The sequence below is a fragment of the Phytophthora ramorum genome, assembly GCF_020800215.1.
Source record: "Phytophthora ramorum isolate Pr-102 chromosome Unknown Phyram_PR-102_s0007, whole genome shotgun sequence".
Classification (NCBI taxonomy): domain Eukaryota; phylum Oomycota; class Peronosporomycetes; order Peronosporales; family Peronosporaceae; genus Phytophthora; species Phytophthora ramorum.
In genome coordinates, this window is record NW_027150653.1 from 167,257 (window position 1) to 183,982 (window position 16,726).

The following is a 16,726-nucleotide window of genomic DNA, read 5'->3' on the forward strand; positions in this document are numbered from 1 at the left end:
AAAATGCTACTGTGAAAATGGTGTCCACTAACCTGATTTTGCCATTAAATATCACAATAGAAACGGATGGCCACAATTCTACCCCTACAGCCAAAACCTTCGCCAATTCCTCAGTAGCGAATCGACTTCCTTACGTGAAAATGCCGACCGACATGAACAAGTTCCAGCTGGTGCAGACCGCCAAGTTCTCGGTGCTGCACCCCATCAAGGGCGCCAAGCCCATGAAGGCTATCGCCGCCGCTAAGAAGGCTGCTCCCGTTAAGAAGGCGGCTCCGGCCCCTAAGAAGGCCGCCCCCGCCCCGAAGGTCGAGGAGGAGGACGATGACGACGACGACGACCTGTTCGGCGACGACGATGAGGAGGACGACGAGGCTGCCAAGGCGCTGGCCGCCAAGCGCGCTGAGGCCGCCAAGGCTGCCAAGAAGGAGAAGAAGAAGCCCGTGGAGCGCTCGCAGGTGGTCATCGAGGTGAAGCCTTGGGAGGCCGAGACGGACCTCGAGGAGCTGGCCGTCAAGATCAAGGCGCTGCCCGTGGAGGGTCTGACGTGGGGCGAGGGCCACAAGCTGGTGCCCGTGGCCTTTGGCATCAAGAAGCTGCTGGTGCAGTGCATCATCATCGACGACCTCGTGCTTCTGGACGACATCACGGAGGCCATCGAGGGCTTCGAGGACTACGTGCAGTCGGTGGACGTCGCCTCCATGAACAAGATGTAAGTAGGATGGACACTAATCCAGTGAGGCTCAAATACATGCACTCCCGTTCATTATCGTTCGTATGTTGCTTGAAGAAATCTATGTTGCTGGTGTTTGCTTATGTTGCTATTACTTAACTTTAAGTTCGTTAACGCAACGTACGCAGCTCTCAGCCAGTCGAGCAAAAGGTCAGTCAGCAGCACCTTGCACTTGCATCATCTCGTGGCCCATGTTGGAATGCCAGAACTGCGGCGCCGTGGGCGACGCGTTCTTCAGCGAGAACTACTTTGGGGAGATGGTGTGCGAGCTGTGCGGCACGCAGAGCTTCCTGCAGGCTCGCAACGAGACGCAGGAGCTGGAGGACATGGGTATGGACTTCACCTCGGCCGTCACGTCTCTCAAGCGCTCGTACCGCAAGCACAAACAGAGGCGCGATGCAGACGGCAATGTCATCGGCACGGCACGCCACAAGCGGTCAAAGACGGAGCACGCCGAGGAGAAGCCGCAGCTCCCGGCGCTGGCGGACGCCGTCATTGCCACTCAAATGGTGCTGGACGCCATGGCCAGGTCCCTCGTGGACCGGGTAGGGCCCGACACGTTCCCGTCGGACGAGTACCCGCGGGTGGTGAAGCAGCTGTGGTTCAAGTTCCTCGAGACATGGGCGGTAAAAGGCACCAAGCCGCTTCTGCGGTGTTACAATGAGTTTTTCTTGTTCTGGACGCGAGAGGAGGCCGAAAAGGTGGATCCAGCAGTGACGCTCGACTTGCTGGAAGAATGGGACGTCAATTGGGAGAAACAGAAGGCGGTGGAGGAAGGAAGAGAGGTGGAAGAAGAAGAAGTAAAAGAGGTTAAGGAGGAGGATCCACTGGCGCACGAGGTGGAGAAAATGGAGGCGCGAGAAGCGAAGAAGAAAGAGAAGAAACCCTCCGGCGGGCGGAAGTCCTTTCGAGCTTCCGACACGCTCAGCAAGTTCTCGATCGTGGACTTGCTGGGACTGTTGATGCTCGCGTCCCGCGTGCTGAACTTGGGTTTACTGCCGAGTGATTTCGCAGACTGGGTCGCCACGGGAGTGATCCCGTTCCATAACGCGTTGTCCACTTGCTGTGCGGACGAACCGGAGGTGCGGGAATCCGTCAAATACATCTACCATTTCTTCCTGTCCGTGATGCTGCGCCATAGAGCCACGGCCGTTCACATTGCCTACGCCGCACACCACCTGCAGTACCAAATGGGCTTACGTCTACCCCCACTCAATGTGCCGTTGGCTGTTCATCGCGTCTGTGGCGCAATGGGCTTTCCCGGAGAGGTGTTCCGCAATTTCCAATGGATTGCAGGCTTCTTCAATGCAGAAGGAGACGTACCTGAGCCGCCTCTCCTGCTTCAGTCTGAGGTCAATGGATATCCCAGGTTCAAGCGCAAGTACACCAAGGCTGAGAGAGACAGAGTAGACGCAATTCTCGAGTCTGAGATTGGCATCGTTGCACACTTGGTGGTGGCAATTAAAATGTGTGCAAATTGGCACGAGTGGATCTACGAGCGGCAGCGCAACGAAGAACAAGACGAAACTAAACGCAAGGCGCCACCCCTTGCCGCGATAAACGAGCCTCATCTCCTTCCTCGGCGAGACCTCGATGCCTTCACCAAGCTTGCTCGCCAAGTTCTCGTGAACCCCGATCGTCCTGGCATACCCGAAGACCTCAAAGAGCACGTTAACAATCTGGAGCGGATCCTGGGAACGGATGAGCTCCCGACAACAGAACGAACGGATCAAAATGGAAGACTCAAGGCGAACGATATCTACGCTTATCCAGCGATTCATGTCGACGGGGTGCTGGCTGAGAGCGATGACGCAATTGAGGAGCGCATGAAGCGTCTGCGATCTCAAGATACCCACAGCGATCCGGAGGAACATACGTTCAATGCGTTCTACTACCCAGTATTCTACCGGAGTGTGAGCATATCTATCCGCAGTGCGATGCATCCGGCCTACGAGCACGTGCTGGAGTTGCTCTGTCGGAAGATCGACACTCCGATTGCTTCTGTGCTGGGTCGGCTGGCAGAGCTTGACAAACGGATGCAGAGCTTGGTCTACCATTTCGAGCGCACACAGTTCCACGTGGATATGCTGAATGATGGGAACAGTAAAATGAAAGCTGCTAGAAGAGCTTCTCGGCGTGCAAAGTCGAATGCTGCTACTGCTGCTGCACCAGGTATGGTTAAACCCGAAGCAGTTGATGAAGAGTCGAGAAATGGAGACGAACGAAGCGTCGCGGCCGGCGAGTCGCGATCCTAACTTGGAGTGCAGCAAATTGCAGGAGCTCACGAAGGCCGTCGGTATAAGCAAAGATGGTAGGCACTATGACAATAGGCACTCTACGTTGGTCCCAGCCCGCTGACTTCGGATGTGTTGCAATTGCTGTAGACTACCTGTGCTCAAGCTATCAAGGCGTGGGTAAGCAGCACTGAGTCCGCGACGAACGAGAACTCAAGTCCGTAGTTTGAACCCGTGGCGTATTGATGCTTTGCAGGAGGCCAAAAACTCGGCGTCGGCGGAAGAATCGTCCGTCATCAAGCTGTACTGCCAGATGCCTCCGATCGCAAAGCTCGACAACTCCCTCAACACGCTCAAAAACTGCGAGTACGTAGCGTGTCGCTATTTGCAAGCCTCGCAGTAACTGACAGCGTGCATGGCAGACAGCTCTCGCTATCGACGAATGGTATTGACCGTCTTATCCCTCTCTCGGGAATGAAAAAGCTGCGGATTCTGTCACTTGGACGGAACCAAATCAAGAAGATCGAGAAGCTAGACGATGTGTCAGATACGTTGGAGGAGCTCTGGCTGTCGTATAACGTCATCGCCACGCTGGATGGACTGTCGGGACTCACGAACCTCACTACGCTCTACGTATCCAACAACCTCATCAAGAGCTGGGACGAGCTCGACAAACTTGCAAGTCTCCCTAAACTGCGCGACGTCCTGTTCACGGGCAACCCTATTTACGAGAACTTGAGCAAGGAAGACGCGCGGCTCAACGTGCTGAAGCGGATCCCCAAGGTCGCCAAGATCGACGGCGATATGGTGAAGCAGACCGAACGTGACGCTGCTCTAGGCCAATAGCCACGGCAGAAATGAGCACAGCACAGGCTCCTTTGATAACCAGTTCGTTTCAAGCAAAGCCTTCACTGCGTATTTCAATTCGAGTTTTCGTAAAGGATCAACTGCACGTGTCCACTCCACACATATTGGGCTGCCTAGTTGGCCCGCTCTTCAACTTTACTTGCCGTTCTTGAGGTATGGGAGCATGTAGCTGAAGTCCTTCTTGCCGTGGCCACCCGAGACCATCATGTTGAAGAGCTGGTGCACTTGGCACGTCAGAGGCACCGACACTTCAGCCTGCTTGGCGCAGTCCATAGCAAGCCCAAGATCCTTCCGGTGCAGCGTCACCGCAAAGCCGCCTTCGTAGTTGTTGGACGACGGCACATTCTCCATCAAACCTGGGTACGGGTGGTTACTGTACAAACAGCAAAACGTCAGCATCGGCCCAGACTGAGCAACAATACCCCACTCCACTTACACAAGAGTAGACCAGCACGAAGACGTGGACGTGTCCATTATGTTCTTGAGGATCTTGGGGTCAATACCCAGCGTCGTTCCCAGGTTCATCGCTTCAGCAACCGACGCCATCTGAATCGCCAATGCCAGGTTGTTGCACAGCTTGGCGATCTGCCCCGTAGCTACAATCCAAAACGCACAACCCACTCAGCACACTTCCTATAGCCACCATATTCTCCAACTACGTACAACTTCCACCGCAGTACACCAAGTTCTTGCCCATGGCCTTCAACAACGGCTTGACACGCTCGAACTCTTCCGGTTCGCCGCCCACCATGAACGTCAGCGTCCCGTTCTGAGCTCCTGCTACACCTCCAGACACCGGAGCGTCCACGAACGTTGCCCCCAGCTCGTGCAGCTTGGTGCTCAGCTTCTTGGTGAAGATCGGGTCGATGGTACTCGAGTCCAGCAGCAAGTGTTCGCTGCGCAGCGCCTCGTGGACACCCTCGTCCCCCAGATAAACGCTCTCGACGATGGCGGTGGACGGCAGCATGGTGATGATGGTGTCGCACTGCTCGGCCACCTCGGCGGGCGTGGAGGCGGCCACAGCACCGCCTTTTTCCACTTGTTTCTGCACGTTGGCGGGCGCGGGGTCGCACACGACAAGCTTGTGGCCGTGTTTGCGGAGGTTGTCGGCCATGCGTCCGCCCATTTGGCCCAGACCGATGACGCCCACCTGGTCCTTGGAGCGAACAGTGGACAACGTCCGGCACAGCGTGGAGCAGCGAAGCGCGTGCGAGGAGCGGAGGAAGGTCGTGTGCAGCATTGAGGCTTAAGGGGGACTTGGACGGATAATGGCGAATGACGCAAAGCAGTTGACGCGATATTCGCAACTTCAAGTTAGGAACGTGGCGACCGTGCTAGGCTAAGTACGAAACGCAAGGACTGCAAGCTGCTTGCTGCCTGCCGTACGTGGGATGTGTTGCACTAATTGAGTTTGATGCCATGCTAGCGCTGAGGAAGTATGGCTGGAATTGGTCTGGTAGACGGTGACGGGTCTGGCTTTGCCGACGGGCTTCGTTGCCTTGGTTCAACACCCAAGTTGATACTGTTGCCTCTGTGAGCTGAATTGCCGCCGCCAAAAAGGTGTAGAGGTTCGCGACCAGGCCCATAGCGGCAGGATCGTACTACACAGCAGCATATAGCGCCGCTGTCGAAGCGGAGAGCGTCCGCGTAGCAGAATGACGCTGTCCCGGTACTTCAAGGTTGAGATGACGTGGTCTTTGGTGTGCACCACTCCACGCGACAACGGAGGACACCAAGGAAGTGTCCACATGAAGCCTCCATTGACATTGCTATCAAGCGCTATATTGCAGCTCTCCCAGTCTCCACCCACTCTCTCTTCTACATCATCTCTGGCAGCTACTGGCTAGACTCGGTCGAGCTTGGTGTTTGTCTACCGCGTCCTCTTTAGTTGATGACGTCCACCAAGAAGTCGAAGATGTCCGTGTTCCTAATGGCCGTCTGGATGTCCTCCTTCTGCAGCGTCCGCCGCTTGTTCTTCTCCGAGTAGCCCCACGACCGCAGCGTAAGCTCCAGGATGAACATCTCGCAGGCCTTGGCGAACAGCACGGGCGCTTCAGCGCTGATCATGCGAACGTCCTCGTCCGACTTCATGATGCGCTTGATGCGCGCGAGTGGCAGGTCGTTGTGGTTCTTGAAGTCTGTCACCAGGTCACAGATCGTGCACAAAGTTAGTGTCCATGCGTCACAAAAAACTATTTTTTAGGTCCACGGCACCTTGTTCACTGCCCACTTCGAGCTGCTCCATCTCCAGTAGCTGCTTTGCCCAGAAAGACTTGAGCTGCTGCTCCATCTGCAGCTGGTGCTGGGCCTGCTCGGCCTCGGTGAGCTCCACCACTTGGCCTTCCATCGTTCAGCTCTGGTGACGTCAATTCGGGGGATTATGGCGCACTTGCAACGGAGACAAGTAGCCTGGTGCTTCAGCTAACAAGAGGTTAGTGATGGGAGGGAGCTGGGGCGTGGGGGGCGGCAGACACGGAGAGACAGCGACGTCACTTGGTGACTATCAACTCGACTCTTCAGATTTTCCAAGAATGCAGTCTGGCGCTTCCGTTTCGTAAAGTGGTGTATGGTACGTGGTTTAGTGTGGTGCACACTGACTATCAAACAATAAATGGCTACATTCAGCGGATTGATGGCTACACTCGCCTACATGTTGCAGTTGTCCTCCTCGCGCATTTCCCTCTGCGAGCAAGAGCGGCATCGATTAATACGAATGCGTATTTGATAGATTTGGTAAGATCAACGTACTCGGATGTTGGCGCGCAAACGTTGCAACTGCATTTTCTTCTTGTCGATGGTGGTCATTGGCGACTGGTTCAAGTGATCCGTGGTCGGGCCCTTTCGTGGGGATGCAGGGGGTGAAGGCGGCCGAGGCTCGTCGAGATGCAGAGGTAGCATCTGTTCTAACAAGCCACTTGAGGCGTCGGAATTGAAGTCTTCCTGACCGCTGGATGACCACGGATTGCATTGATCCATCGCGAGACTGGCGGTGCTGTCTTCGTTGTTGCTTTTGAGCGCTGTTCTCGGCTCTTTCGGCCGCGGTTTTGATATCTGTTTCCTTCTTCTCGAGGCTGAAGACGCAGAGTTGTTGCGTCGAGTCAAGACTCGCAGGAGGTTGGCTTCTTGCTTGGCAGCGTCAGCAGCATTGGTGCGAACGGGATCGACTGGTGGCTCCACGACAGCCTCATCGGGGAAGCGGGTGAACTGCACGGACGTGTTGATCACGATACGCGTGACAGGCTGAAGAGATGTCACAATAATACGCAAAACGTGTCCGTAGAGCTGGAAGAGGGGAAACTAACGTCAGCTCTACACCAAGCTGTGGACTATAACCAAGGGCAATGCTTACATCGCTTGGTCGGTTGAGGCCTGGAAAGTACAGGAACGGGTTAAAATATCGAGAGGATACGGCGTCGCGGACTGTTTGGGGGCCATCAAATAGCAAACAGTTTTCTTCGTCCGCCTGTCGAAGTCATCGAATAACGAAGTTAGCAGTGAAATGGTCTTCGCCATTGCTGTCACGACTCACCATGAGATCGTCCAGAATAATCGTCTTGGGGGGATTGACAGAGGTGTCAGTGAACGAAGCCTGGAAACGCCAGCTTGTCAAAGGCTCGGGGTGCACTAGCCGCAACTCCAGCATGTAGAAGGATGGATCATCCGGTTTCAATACGGGGAGGGGACACTGCTTTTCTGTTTCTCCAACGATCTCGACCTCGGGTCTTGATTGCGGCTGTGGCTCAGGCCGGAGTGGTGATGGAGACTTGTCGTTGTTTTGGTTCTGTTTGACTTGCTTACAAACGGCAGCCGCTGGACGCTGGCGACAGATTTTACGCTTAACTTTTGGAGCTTGTTGGGGATTTTCAGTGGCGCTAATGGCGGAAGGAGCGAACCAATTCTTGGGTTGGTGGTCGGAGACGTTGAAAGATGCTGATCGGCATCGCGCGCTCAAATAAGCTTTGCTCTTCTTCGGTTGCAAGCCCGTTGATGTCAGCGGTCGTTTTGGTGGGGGCAAAGCGTTGTGCACTGCAGCACTAAGCGCATCTACAGCCCAATAGACAGAAGGGTCGAAGCAGCAACAGCGTCAGCAAACTGTTTGGTGAAATCGATAGTCTAATTGCTCACCTGAATCGCCGTTAATTTGGTTATCCATATATTGCTCTAGTATTTGACGCTGGCTTGATATCGACTCTTGCTCTTGGCGATCATCTTGTACACTTTCGTTGAGCAACTTCGACCGAAGCGCCTAGAGCATGACATCGCCGTTCAATTAGTCAGGATCACACGAGTTTGAACTGCCAACCGTAAGCCTACCTCTCGGGTGGGAGAGCCCAATTCTTGACCCCAGTTTACAGCAGACTCGATTTCCTGCCGTGCAAACCATACAGTTAGGTGATAGTATCGCTCTGATAGCTAATCCGAGACGTACATGCCAAGTCTCCTGCAGAAGCTGCTCTGCTCGCCGTTGCTTTGGGTCGACCCACTTGTCTGGGAGCAGTTCGGTCGAGCTTTCGTATGGATCTCTCCTCCCAGTGCTTGGGCGTGGTGGTGAGTGTCCTGATCTCTTTTCAGATTTCTCTTCGCGCGCAGTACTCGGCTGCGATCGACTTGTCTTCTCACCGGTCGGGTACGTCTGGTTGTTTCGTGTCACCACTACGCCCTTCACAGCGTTTAGCGTCGGCAGAAGAGAGGTCGGCTTCTGGGTTTCTACAAGATCGCGAAGCTGCTCGGACGACGCGACTTTCGGCGTGCGCAAGCTTTTGGACTTGGACAACATCCTGATGGTGCGGTCCAGCACCTGGAACTTGGCCTCAATGAGGCTGCACGACATGTGTGATGCCGCGGTTCGTAAGAAGTTCTAGCGATGAAGCCGCGCAGATGCAAAGAATGCTGAGCTATGAAAAGCAAGAGACCGACACAGGTTAAAGGACAGCTTGAACAAGTCAAGTTTGTATTTTTGTTTCTGTTGCATCTCATTTCTCGGGTGCTGGTGAAACCACCTAATTGCAAACGCCTACAGGCTTTCGGAGGTGTCCGATGTGTCAAATCGGAGACCTTCCTGGGGCTGGTTGTCTGTCGGTTCGTCAATGCTACAGTGGATACCGAAACTACTCGAAAAGCTCAAGATCGGTCGTTTGACTGGACTTACTGCAGATTCACCAGCTTCTGGGCTGGGCGAGCTCGCACTCATCGACGCTGCTGGAGTAACTCGACGTGGTTGCCTTCTCCAGGTCTCTCGTGCTTGGTTTTCCACCAAAAAGGACACGAGCATTTCCTTCTGCGATTGTTCAGCTTCTGATAAAGTGCTCGTGTCGCCAATTTTGTTTGCACACGCGAGCGGCATGGCATCATCCTGCAGCATCGCAGTCAAAAGCAGCGTTAGCATTTCTAGCGATATTTGCACTCAATTTGTATCACTTTAATACCCACCGCAGCGATGGCATTCACGTCGGCGCCGTACAGAACGAGCAAGTACACGATGGGGTACAAGTTCTTGCAGCACGCGACGTGTAGTGCCGTGTACAGGTCGGACTTCCTCTGCCAATTGACGTCGACGCCAGCGTCCAGGAGAAACCGAATGAGGGGTTGTACAGCATCAGCTCTTTGCGGACTGTCAATACTCTCAATGACCCCGTGCAAGGCATCTCGCGTGTAACTTTGCTGGAGGTCGAATCCATTGAGCAGCAGGAATCGCAGGATGTCCAGTCTCCTCGTCGAGCAGGCCTCGCGGAACATCCGCACGACATAAAACATGAGCACTTGCCCCTGTCATGAGTGAGTATCAGTCAAGACATGATCCGCGTCAAACAAAAGGAAGAAAGTGGTTGCAGGTCGTCGTACCTCCTCTAGCTGCTCAGCTGCACATTGAAGTGCACGCAGATTCCCGTCGTGGGTAAAAGCGACGAGGAGCTTCCCGTTGGCCACCAAGTTGGCTGCAGACTCCGGGTCTTGCTCACGCAACTTCTCCAGCCTCTTCATTTCGTCTAGCGGACTCCCAGCGCAGCGGAACGCCATGGTGATTAGCAGCTCACTTTTTGGATATGGAGCGTCTCTTCACAACAGTGATAGGCGATTGTTTAGATTTCCAGAAGACTCTACGACTCCTGACAAGGGTCCAGGACATTGGAGGCGCGGCTTGTGTTGTCTCGACTTGCACAATATGCAGCAAGTTGTATCAGCACTAATTCTCACTTAAGTCAACTCGACGACTGCAACTGCAACTGCTACATGTACCACCTTAACACCGAGGCCAGCTCAACTATTTCGACTGGTGAACGAGGTCTCGTTTCAAGAGGAACCACTCATCAACGTGTTGTTAGTCGCGTTAATCTGCGGTCACGCGGAGCTCAAGCGGGATCTGTCTTCCACTTCAACTTGTGCTTCTACCATCCAGGAACGAGGTTTAACAGGGCGGTCCTGCTCAGCGATGTCAGCGACCTCACAAGCTGGTCCCGATTGTCATTCTCCAATTTCCCCCGGTGGACTCAAACACTGTCAATCCCGTTGTCGATACTTCGTGCCGGAGATGAAGGACTACGAGCAAGGCTACGACATCCACACTTCGCCCAAGCCCGGCAGTGTTCAAGATGGCGGTCAGTCTCACCCGTCACTTTGGCTGCTCTTGGCCATCTCCATGCCTCGGATGGCAATTCAAATGGCCTGGGCGGCGCAATGGGCGGCACTCGGCCCCTACCTGTCGACGATGCTCCCGCGGTTTGCTGTGCAAATTACTCAGTTCATCGGTCCTATCGCTGGTGTCTTCGTGGCCCCAAGTGTGGGCGTCTTCAGTGACCGCAGTACCATGAAAATGGGTCGACGTCGACCGTTCCTGATCGTGGCTGGAGTACTCAGTATCGTTTGCTGGATTGCCATGGGATACACGCGTGAAATGGGCGAAGCCTTGGGTGACCACGGCGACGGCACTGACGGCGACGAGACCGATCGCACGTGGACGTCAATCCTAACTGTATTTTTCTACCTCTGGATGGACATCACCGTGAACATCGTTCAAACCCCGGCCATGCTTCTGGTCGCTGATTTTGCAGGAGACCGCCAGACTACGGGCGCAGCTCTTGGTCAGGCATGGGCGACGTTGGGTGCGATTTTGATTGCAGGCTACATTGAGTTTTTCGGGGCTGCTTACAAGACGCTACACTGGTTCATGGGAATGCTGTCCGTGACCATGTTCATCTGCGTCAGTGTCGCTGTGGTATTCGCGAAGGAAACACCGCTATCTCCGAATGATGTGGAAGCAGCGTCGTCGTGTTCACGGGTGAAGCACGCATTCGCTGCGGTGTATCACGGGATCCGCACCCTTCCTGGTGTCCTTGCAGTGTACTGGGTCGCCTTCTTCTTCACGCAGTATGGCTACACGTCGTACAACGGCAACAAGGGCCAATTCTTCGGGCTTGAGGTATACGGCGGAGAGTCTGAAAACGCAGACAGTTGTGACCCATGCAGTGCTGAACAGGATGCTTACAACCACGGCGTTAGCGTTGCTGGCGGCCGAGCAGACCTCCTTTACAACGTCGTGGGGTACGTGTGCGCTTGGGCCATGCCGTTCCTGGTGCACAAGATTGGCGTGAAGTGGGTCCTCACCATTTCAACGGTGCCTCAAATCCTTTACTCGGCCATGGCGTGGGTCAGCAGTCCTGGGTTCGACGTCTTTGTCGTTGCTACGACCGGCATCACGCACGCCGTGTGGTTCGCGCTCGTCGTACCAGTGATTATCCACGTCTTTGGGGAGGACGAAGAGATAGGCGTGTTCGTTGGGGCTCTAAACTCTGCAAATTGCTTTGGCCAATTGCTCAACTTTGCCATTGGCACGGGGCTAGTGCAAACGTCCCTCGGATACAAGCTGCCGGTGTTCGTCGGAGGTATCGCCAGCTTCCTGGGCTTCCTGACCATTTTGATTTTCTACAAGATGAAAATGTACAGCATGTAGTAGTGGGCTGTATTAGTGGATGCGTATCGAAACCATGATATTGATGCGTACATGCACACGTGTATGCGAGCCGAATTGAAGGAGCAGTAAGTGTAGATAACCAGACGACGGAGTAAACTTGCGGGTGATGCTTTAATCGACTACCCACATCAATGATGCGTGGTTTCGGTAGGCTGTATTGCCGTTGAAGTTTTCGACCAGCTCCAGCACCGCGAAAGAACTGGAGCATGGCATAATCGCCCAGCATTACAACCGTAGTTCAGTTGCACCGTTCTTATTGTCGGGTGTTCTTAAGCTAAAGAGCTGGCGGGAACAGAGCTTGAAGTTGCTTGCTCAAGAGGGCGAGAGCACGCGTGAATCCAGTTTCTGCTCGCCCACAACGCTGGAATCGACAATTCAGCTGCGGACTAACGAGCATAGCCCAGGGTCTCACTTCAATGTGGCACCACGATTTTTAATCTGCAGCAACAGGACGAATCAGATGACACACGTGAGCATCGTTTGTTTGGCAAGTAAATGGCGACACCTTCATCGATCAACTAAGTTATCAAAACTTGCATTCATGCGAAATGCATGCATTATACATACATGCACTCGCGGTCTGTGCAACCTCTCAACCTAGGAGCTTGATGCGGCCCATATTAATACTAACTGACGCCCTCATTACCACTAGGATCTTGGTGCGACGCATACTAACTTTACCACAAGCGACCCAATCTGTGCCAGCTTTTGACCGCGGTGCTGGCACAGCACCGCGCACTGTTGGCAGAGGAGGCGCAAATAGACAAATCAGCTGGGAGTTCCTTTCAGCAAATACAAGTTCAAGGACGCTTTGTCAACGAAACGAAGCCGCGGTTCAAGGTGCAGTCAAACGAGCCTTGGTCACCATGTCTAATAGAAACATTCTGGTGCTTTGAATTCTGGTAAACGCCCCACCAAACACACCGCCTGAAGCTTCTTGCAAGTCGTTTGTCTTGGGAAGCAGATCAACTGAGTGGTGATCTTCTGCAGTGTAAAAGTCACAAAGTCACCAGCCGCTCCCCATCTACCCAAGCACAATAGCAGAAGCTTTGCACTTTGTGGGTCGCTGCTCGTGCGGCTGGGACTCGGGATGGCTGTTTTTTCGCCTGCAGCGGATGGTTACCGAACGGGCTGGTGGAGATAACCAGCAACGTCAAGGGTGTGTTTATCCACTCAAAGCACCACCGCACGGTCTTCTCGGTCTTTCTCATTCTACAACTTGCGCTCTTGAGCCCACACCACTCCAAGGTTCCAGCTCCACTCCAAGATGGCGGACGTCGAGAAAGGCTACGAACTTCAAGGCTCTCCCAAGCCTGGCAAAGACGGCGGTGAGCAGACTCCGCTCTCTCACCCGCCAATCTGGTTGCTGCTCGCGGTCTCAATGCCGCGAATGGCCATCAACATGGCGTGGTCGGCTCAGTGGGCTGCTCTGGGCCCGTACCTGTCGACGATGCTGCCCAACTTTGCTGTGCAGATCACGCAGTTCATCGGCCCCATCGTCGGTGTGCTGGTCGGCCCCAGCATCGGCGTTCTCAGTGACCGCAGCACTTCGAAGTTCGGTCGTCGCAGACCTTTCCTGGTTGTTGCTGGCGTCCTCAGCATTATCTGCTGGATTGCCATGAGCTACACTCGCGACATGGGTGAAGCTCTTGGTGACCACGGCGACGGCGCAGACGGCGAGAAGACCGACCGCTCTTGGACGTCGATCCTCACCGTGTTCTTCTACCTCTGGATGGACATCACCGTCAACGTCGTACAAACGCCGGCTATGCTGCTCGTTGCTGACTTTGCCGGTGATCGCCAAACCACCGGTGCTGCTCTGGGCCAGGCCTGGTCGACTCTGGGCTCGATTCTTGTCGCCGGCTACATTGAGTTCTTCGGCGCGGCTCACAAGACTCTCCACGAGTTCATGTGGATGCTGTCGGGTACGATGCTCATCTGCATTAGTGTTGCTGTGATTTTCGGCAAGGAGACTCCTCTGGACCCCAGCAAGGTCGACGCCGTGTCGACCTGGAAGCGCATCGCCCACGCCTTCGCTTCCGTGTACCATGGCGTTCGCACGCTCCCCGGTGTGCTTGCCATTTACGGCGTCTGCTTCTTCTTCGTCCAGTACGGCTACACGGCGTACAATGGCAACAAGGGCCAGTTCTTCGGCTTTGAGGTGTACAACGGCTCGGCCGAGAACGCCGACACCTGTGACCCGTGCACCCCGGAGCAGGACGCTTACAACCACGGCGTCAGCATCGCCGGTGGCCGCGCTGATTTGCTGTTCAACATCGTCGGCTACATCTACTCGTGGACGATTCCGTTCCTGGTGCACAAGTTTGGCGTGAAGTGGGTGTTGACGATCTCGACCATCCCGCAGAGTTTCCTGATGATCATGGCCTGGACGAGCAGCGTGACTTTCAACGTCTTCGTCGTGGCGATCACCAGCATCACGCAGGCAGTGTGGTTCGCGCTCATTGTGCCGGTGATCATCCACGTCTTCGGCGAAGACGAGGAGATCGGGATCTACGTTGGAGCTCTCAACTCGGCGAACTGCTTCGGACAGTTGCTGAACTTCGCTATCGGATCCGGGCTGGTCGAAACTTCTCTCGGCTACAAGCTGCCCGTCTTCCTTGGCGGTGTCATGAGCGCACTCGGCTTCATTACGGCCCTGCTCTTCTTCAAGATGAAGATGTACTCCATGTAAGCTGTGACCACCAGACGGAAGCGGTAGCACCCTTCCACGCCATCTAGTCCATTTCGTTTTCAGATATTGTTCAGCGTGCAGTGAGCGTCGCAGTCGACGCCTTATAAAATAGCAACATATTTCCCTTTCACACGGACGTGGTACTCTTTAGAGTACAGTTGAAAACTGAGCTTTTGCACTTGTACAGTATTGCCTAGTGTAAACCCGCGGTGGCACACTGCCACGATAGCGCTCGAGACGTACTTGGAAGTAGTATTTAGTTCTTCATTCCTTTTCTAAGCTTACCTACCGTAGTTCGAGGTACTCATTAATTTTCACACAGAAGAATGCAAGGCGGCTATTGTTTTACGTTTGCTACGTGAAGTATGGCCTGCAGCAGCAATTTACAAGGAAAACATTTTGATCTTGAGCAGGAAAATAGTGAAGAGCATACCGAGGAAGCTCGTAGCCCCACCGAGGAAGACCGGCAGCTTGTACCCCATAGGCGTACCAACAACTGCAGCACCGATGGAGAAGTTGACAAGTTGTCCGAGACAATTGGCTGCGTTGAGCACTCCCACATAAACACCGATCTCAGCCTCGTGCCCTAGTACGTGAATGATCACGGGCACGTTGAGCGCGAATACCGTGGTCAGCGTGACTGTGGTGAGGATAACGATCGTGACGTCGACTGATACTGTGGTGGTGAAAGCCATAGCCATGAGCAAGGACTGAGGGATCAGCGCGACTGAGAGCACCCACTTGGCGCCGAATCGCTTCACAAGCCACGGCAACACCCACGAGTAGGCGTAGCCTACTAGACTAAACCATAGGTCTGCGTATCCCCCAGCAACACGAACCCCACGGTTGTACGCGTCTTGGGCATCAGAGCAATCAGGCGCACAAATGTTGGCGCCTTTCGGGCTTCCACCGTAGACCTCGATGCCGAAATACTGGCCTTTGTTGCCGTTGTAGGCGGAGAAGCCGTACATGACACAGAATACCACGACGCAGTACTTGAGCAGCTCGAGTGGTAGACTCTTGAAGCCGTGGTAGATGGATTCGAAGGCACCCTTGACGCTCAGCCAAGCGGACTCGGTCACTTGATCGAGTTTCTCTCGTGGCCTCTCCTGGCTGAAGAAGCACGCGACTGAAACGGTGAAGACCATCACGGCCGAGAGCATAAAGAGAAACCAGCGCAACGACAGGTGAGCCGCTCCAAACAGGTAGATATACCCGGAAACCATGACAGACCCCAGCGTGGACCATCCCTGGCCAAGAGCAGCACCAAGGGTCTGCCGTTCACCGGCGAAGTCGGCGATCATGAGGTTCAGTGGCGTCTGCACAACGTTCACCGTGATGTCCATCCACGTGTAGAAGAAAATGGTAAAGAAGATGGTCCAGAATCGGTTGGTCTCTTCACCTTTCTTGCCGCTACCGGTGTCGCCGAACACGTCTCCGATCTGACGGGTGTAGCCCATGGCAGTCCAGCAAATGGCGCTGGTGACGGCACCGTACAGTAGGAACGGTCGACGTCGACCCCATCTATTCGTGCTGCGATCGCTGAAAGCACCAACGACAGGGGCCACGAGGATGCCGGTAACAGGGCCGATGATCTGGGCGAGTTGCACGGCGTACTTGGGCATCATGGTACCAAGGTAAGGTCCAAGTGCGGCCCACTGAGCTGACCACGCCATCCGGACAGCCATGCGAGGCATGGAGATCAGGAGCAGCTGAGGGATCGAAGCGCCGACGATGGACTTGCGGTCTCCTTTGAAAGTCGGTGACGTTTGGTTGTCATAGTTGCCGGCTTCGAGCTCCTTGGGGGTGCTGTCAATCATGGTGCCCAGCAGTAGTGTCGAGGTGGGGCAGGTTATTTTTTGGGGGTACTCGAAACGACGCCAACTTGAAAGTGAGCGAGAAAGAAACGAAGAAAGTCGACGCTGCAAGCCCGGGAAGCTGGGATGAGGTCAGCAGCCGGTGATCTTCCACCCCCTGCCTCATGCATGCCGGTGCTGCTCGCAACGGGAACCGAAAGACCAGTGCGTCATGTAACGCATGCGAAAGAGAATGTGTCTGCAGTTAAATTACCACAGCAGCGCTCCAACCGAGCCGACCTTGAAACCAAGCTGCGAGGATTGACCAACCTCCCCAGCGTTTCAACGGGAAGACGAGCGGTGAAAGCCCTCGCGTTTCCCTGCAATTAGTTCAGTGCTAGGCCCCTAAGGACAGGCGACCGAGTCATCACTGAGCTCATG

At 54.6% G+C, this 16,726-nt stretch overlaps 10 protein-coding genes across 10 annotated transcripts; 5 read left to right on the forward strand and 5 right to left on the reverse strand.

Annotated features, from left to right (window-relative positions):
* Positions 1-140: 140 nt before the first annotated feature.
* Positions 141-713, forward strand: KRP23_8065 (Elongation factor 1-beta; the record flags this gene model as incomplete). Its single annotated transcript, XM_067893463.1, has 1 exon — positions 141-713. One exon carries the CDS (start codon positions 141-143, stop codon positions 711-713), a length of 573 nt encoding a protein of 190 aa, XP_067742987.1.
* A 208-nt stretch (positions 714-921) lies between these two features.
* KRP23_8066 (uncharacterized protein) lies at positions 922-2,985 on the forward strand (the record flags this gene model as incomplete). Its single annotated transcript, XM_067893464.1, has 1 exon — positions 922-2,985. The coding sequence occupies one exon, from the start codon at positions 922-924 to the stop codon at positions 2,983-2,985; it is 2,064 nt and encodes a 687-aa protein (XP_067742988.1).
* Positions 2,986-3,038: 53 nt separating this feature from the next.
* On the forward strand, positions 3,039-3,810 carry KRP23_8067 (Dynein axonemal light chain 1; the record flags this gene model as incomplete). The annotated part of the gene is made up of 4 exons (XM_067893465.1): positions 3,039-3,041; positions 3,115-3,144; positions 3,221-3,330; positions 3,387-3,810. 4 exons carry the CDS (start codon positions 3,039-3,041, stop codon positions 3,808-3,810), a joined length of 567 nt encoding a protein of 188 aa, XP_067742989.1.
* Positions 3,811-3,966: 156 nt separating this feature from the next.
* On the reverse strand, positions 3,967-5,071 carry KRP23_8068 (3-hydroxyisobutyrate dehydrogenase, mitochondrial; the record flags this gene model as incomplete). Its single annotated transcript, XM_067893466.1, has 3 exons — positions 3,967-4,204; positions 4,268-4,427; positions 4,495-5,071. The coding sequence occupies 3 exons, from the start codon at positions 5,069-5,071 to the stop codon at positions 3,967-3,969; spliced, it is 975 nt and encodes a 324-aa protein (XP_067742990.1).
* Positions 5,072-5,715: 644 nt separating this feature from the next.
* KRP23_8069 (Nuclear transcription factor Y subunit C-2) lies at positions 5,716-6,178 on the reverse strand (the record flags this gene model as incomplete). Its single annotated transcript, XM_067893467.1, has 2 exons — positions 5,716-5,969; positions 6,046-6,178. The coding sequence occupies 2 exons, from the start codon at positions 6,176-6,178 to the stop codon at positions 5,716-5,718; spliced, it is 387 nt and encodes a 128-aa protein (XP_067742991.1).
* A 299-nt stretch (positions 6,179-6,477) lies between these two features.
* Positions 6,478-8,662, reverse strand: KRP23_8070 (uncharacterized protein; the record flags this gene model as incomplete). Its single annotated transcript, XM_067893468.1, has 7 exons — positions 6,478-6,513; positions 6,580-7,113; positions 7,181-7,294; positions 7,361-7,875; positions 7,957-8,077; positions 8,146-8,199; positions 8,261-8,662. 7 exons carry the CDS (start codon positions 8,660-8,662, stop codon positions 6,478-6,480), a joined length of 1,776 nt encoding a protein of 591 aa, XP_067742992.1.
* A 183-nt stretch (positions 8,663-8,845) lies between these two features.
* On the reverse strand, positions 8,846-9,846 carry KRP23_8071 (uncharacterized protein; the record flags this gene model as incomplete). Its single annotated transcript, XM_067893469.1, has 3 exons — positions 8,846-9,184; positions 9,262-9,597; positions 9,673-9,846. The coding sequence occupies 3 exons, from the start codon at positions 9,844-9,846 to the stop codon at positions 8,846-8,848; spliced, it is 849 nt and encodes a 282-aa protein (XP_067742993.1).
* A 511-nt stretch (positions 9,847-10,357) lies between these two features.
* KRP23_8072 (Sucrose transport protein SUT5) lies at positions 10,358-11,776 on the forward strand (the record flags this gene model as incomplete). The annotated part of the gene is made up of 1 exon (XM_067893470.1): positions 10,358-11,776. The coding sequence occupies one exon, from the start codon at positions 10,358-10,360 to the stop codon at positions 11,774-11,776; it is 1,419 nt and encodes a 472-aa protein (XP_067742994.1).
* Positions 11,777-13,064: 1,288 nt separating this feature from the next.
* Positions 13,065-14,489, forward strand: KRP23_8073 (Sucrose transport protein SUT5; the record flags this gene model as incomplete). Its single annotated transcript, XM_067893471.1, has 1 exon — positions 13,065-14,489. The coding sequence occupies one exon, from the start codon at positions 13,065-13,067 to the stop codon at positions 14,487-14,489; it is 1,425 nt and encodes a 474-aa protein (XP_067742995.1).
* Positions 14,490-14,872: 383 nt separating this feature from the next.
* KRP23_8074 (Sucrose transport protein SUT5) lies at positions 14,873-16,309 on the reverse strand (the record flags this gene model as incomplete). The annotated part of the gene is made up of 1 exon (XM_067893472.1): positions 14,873-16,309. The coding sequence occupies one exon, from the start codon at positions 16,307-16,309 to the stop codon at positions 14,873-14,875; it is 1,437 nt and encodes a 478-aa protein (XP_067742996.1).
* Between the last annotated feature and the right edge of the window lie 417 nt (positions 16,310-16,726).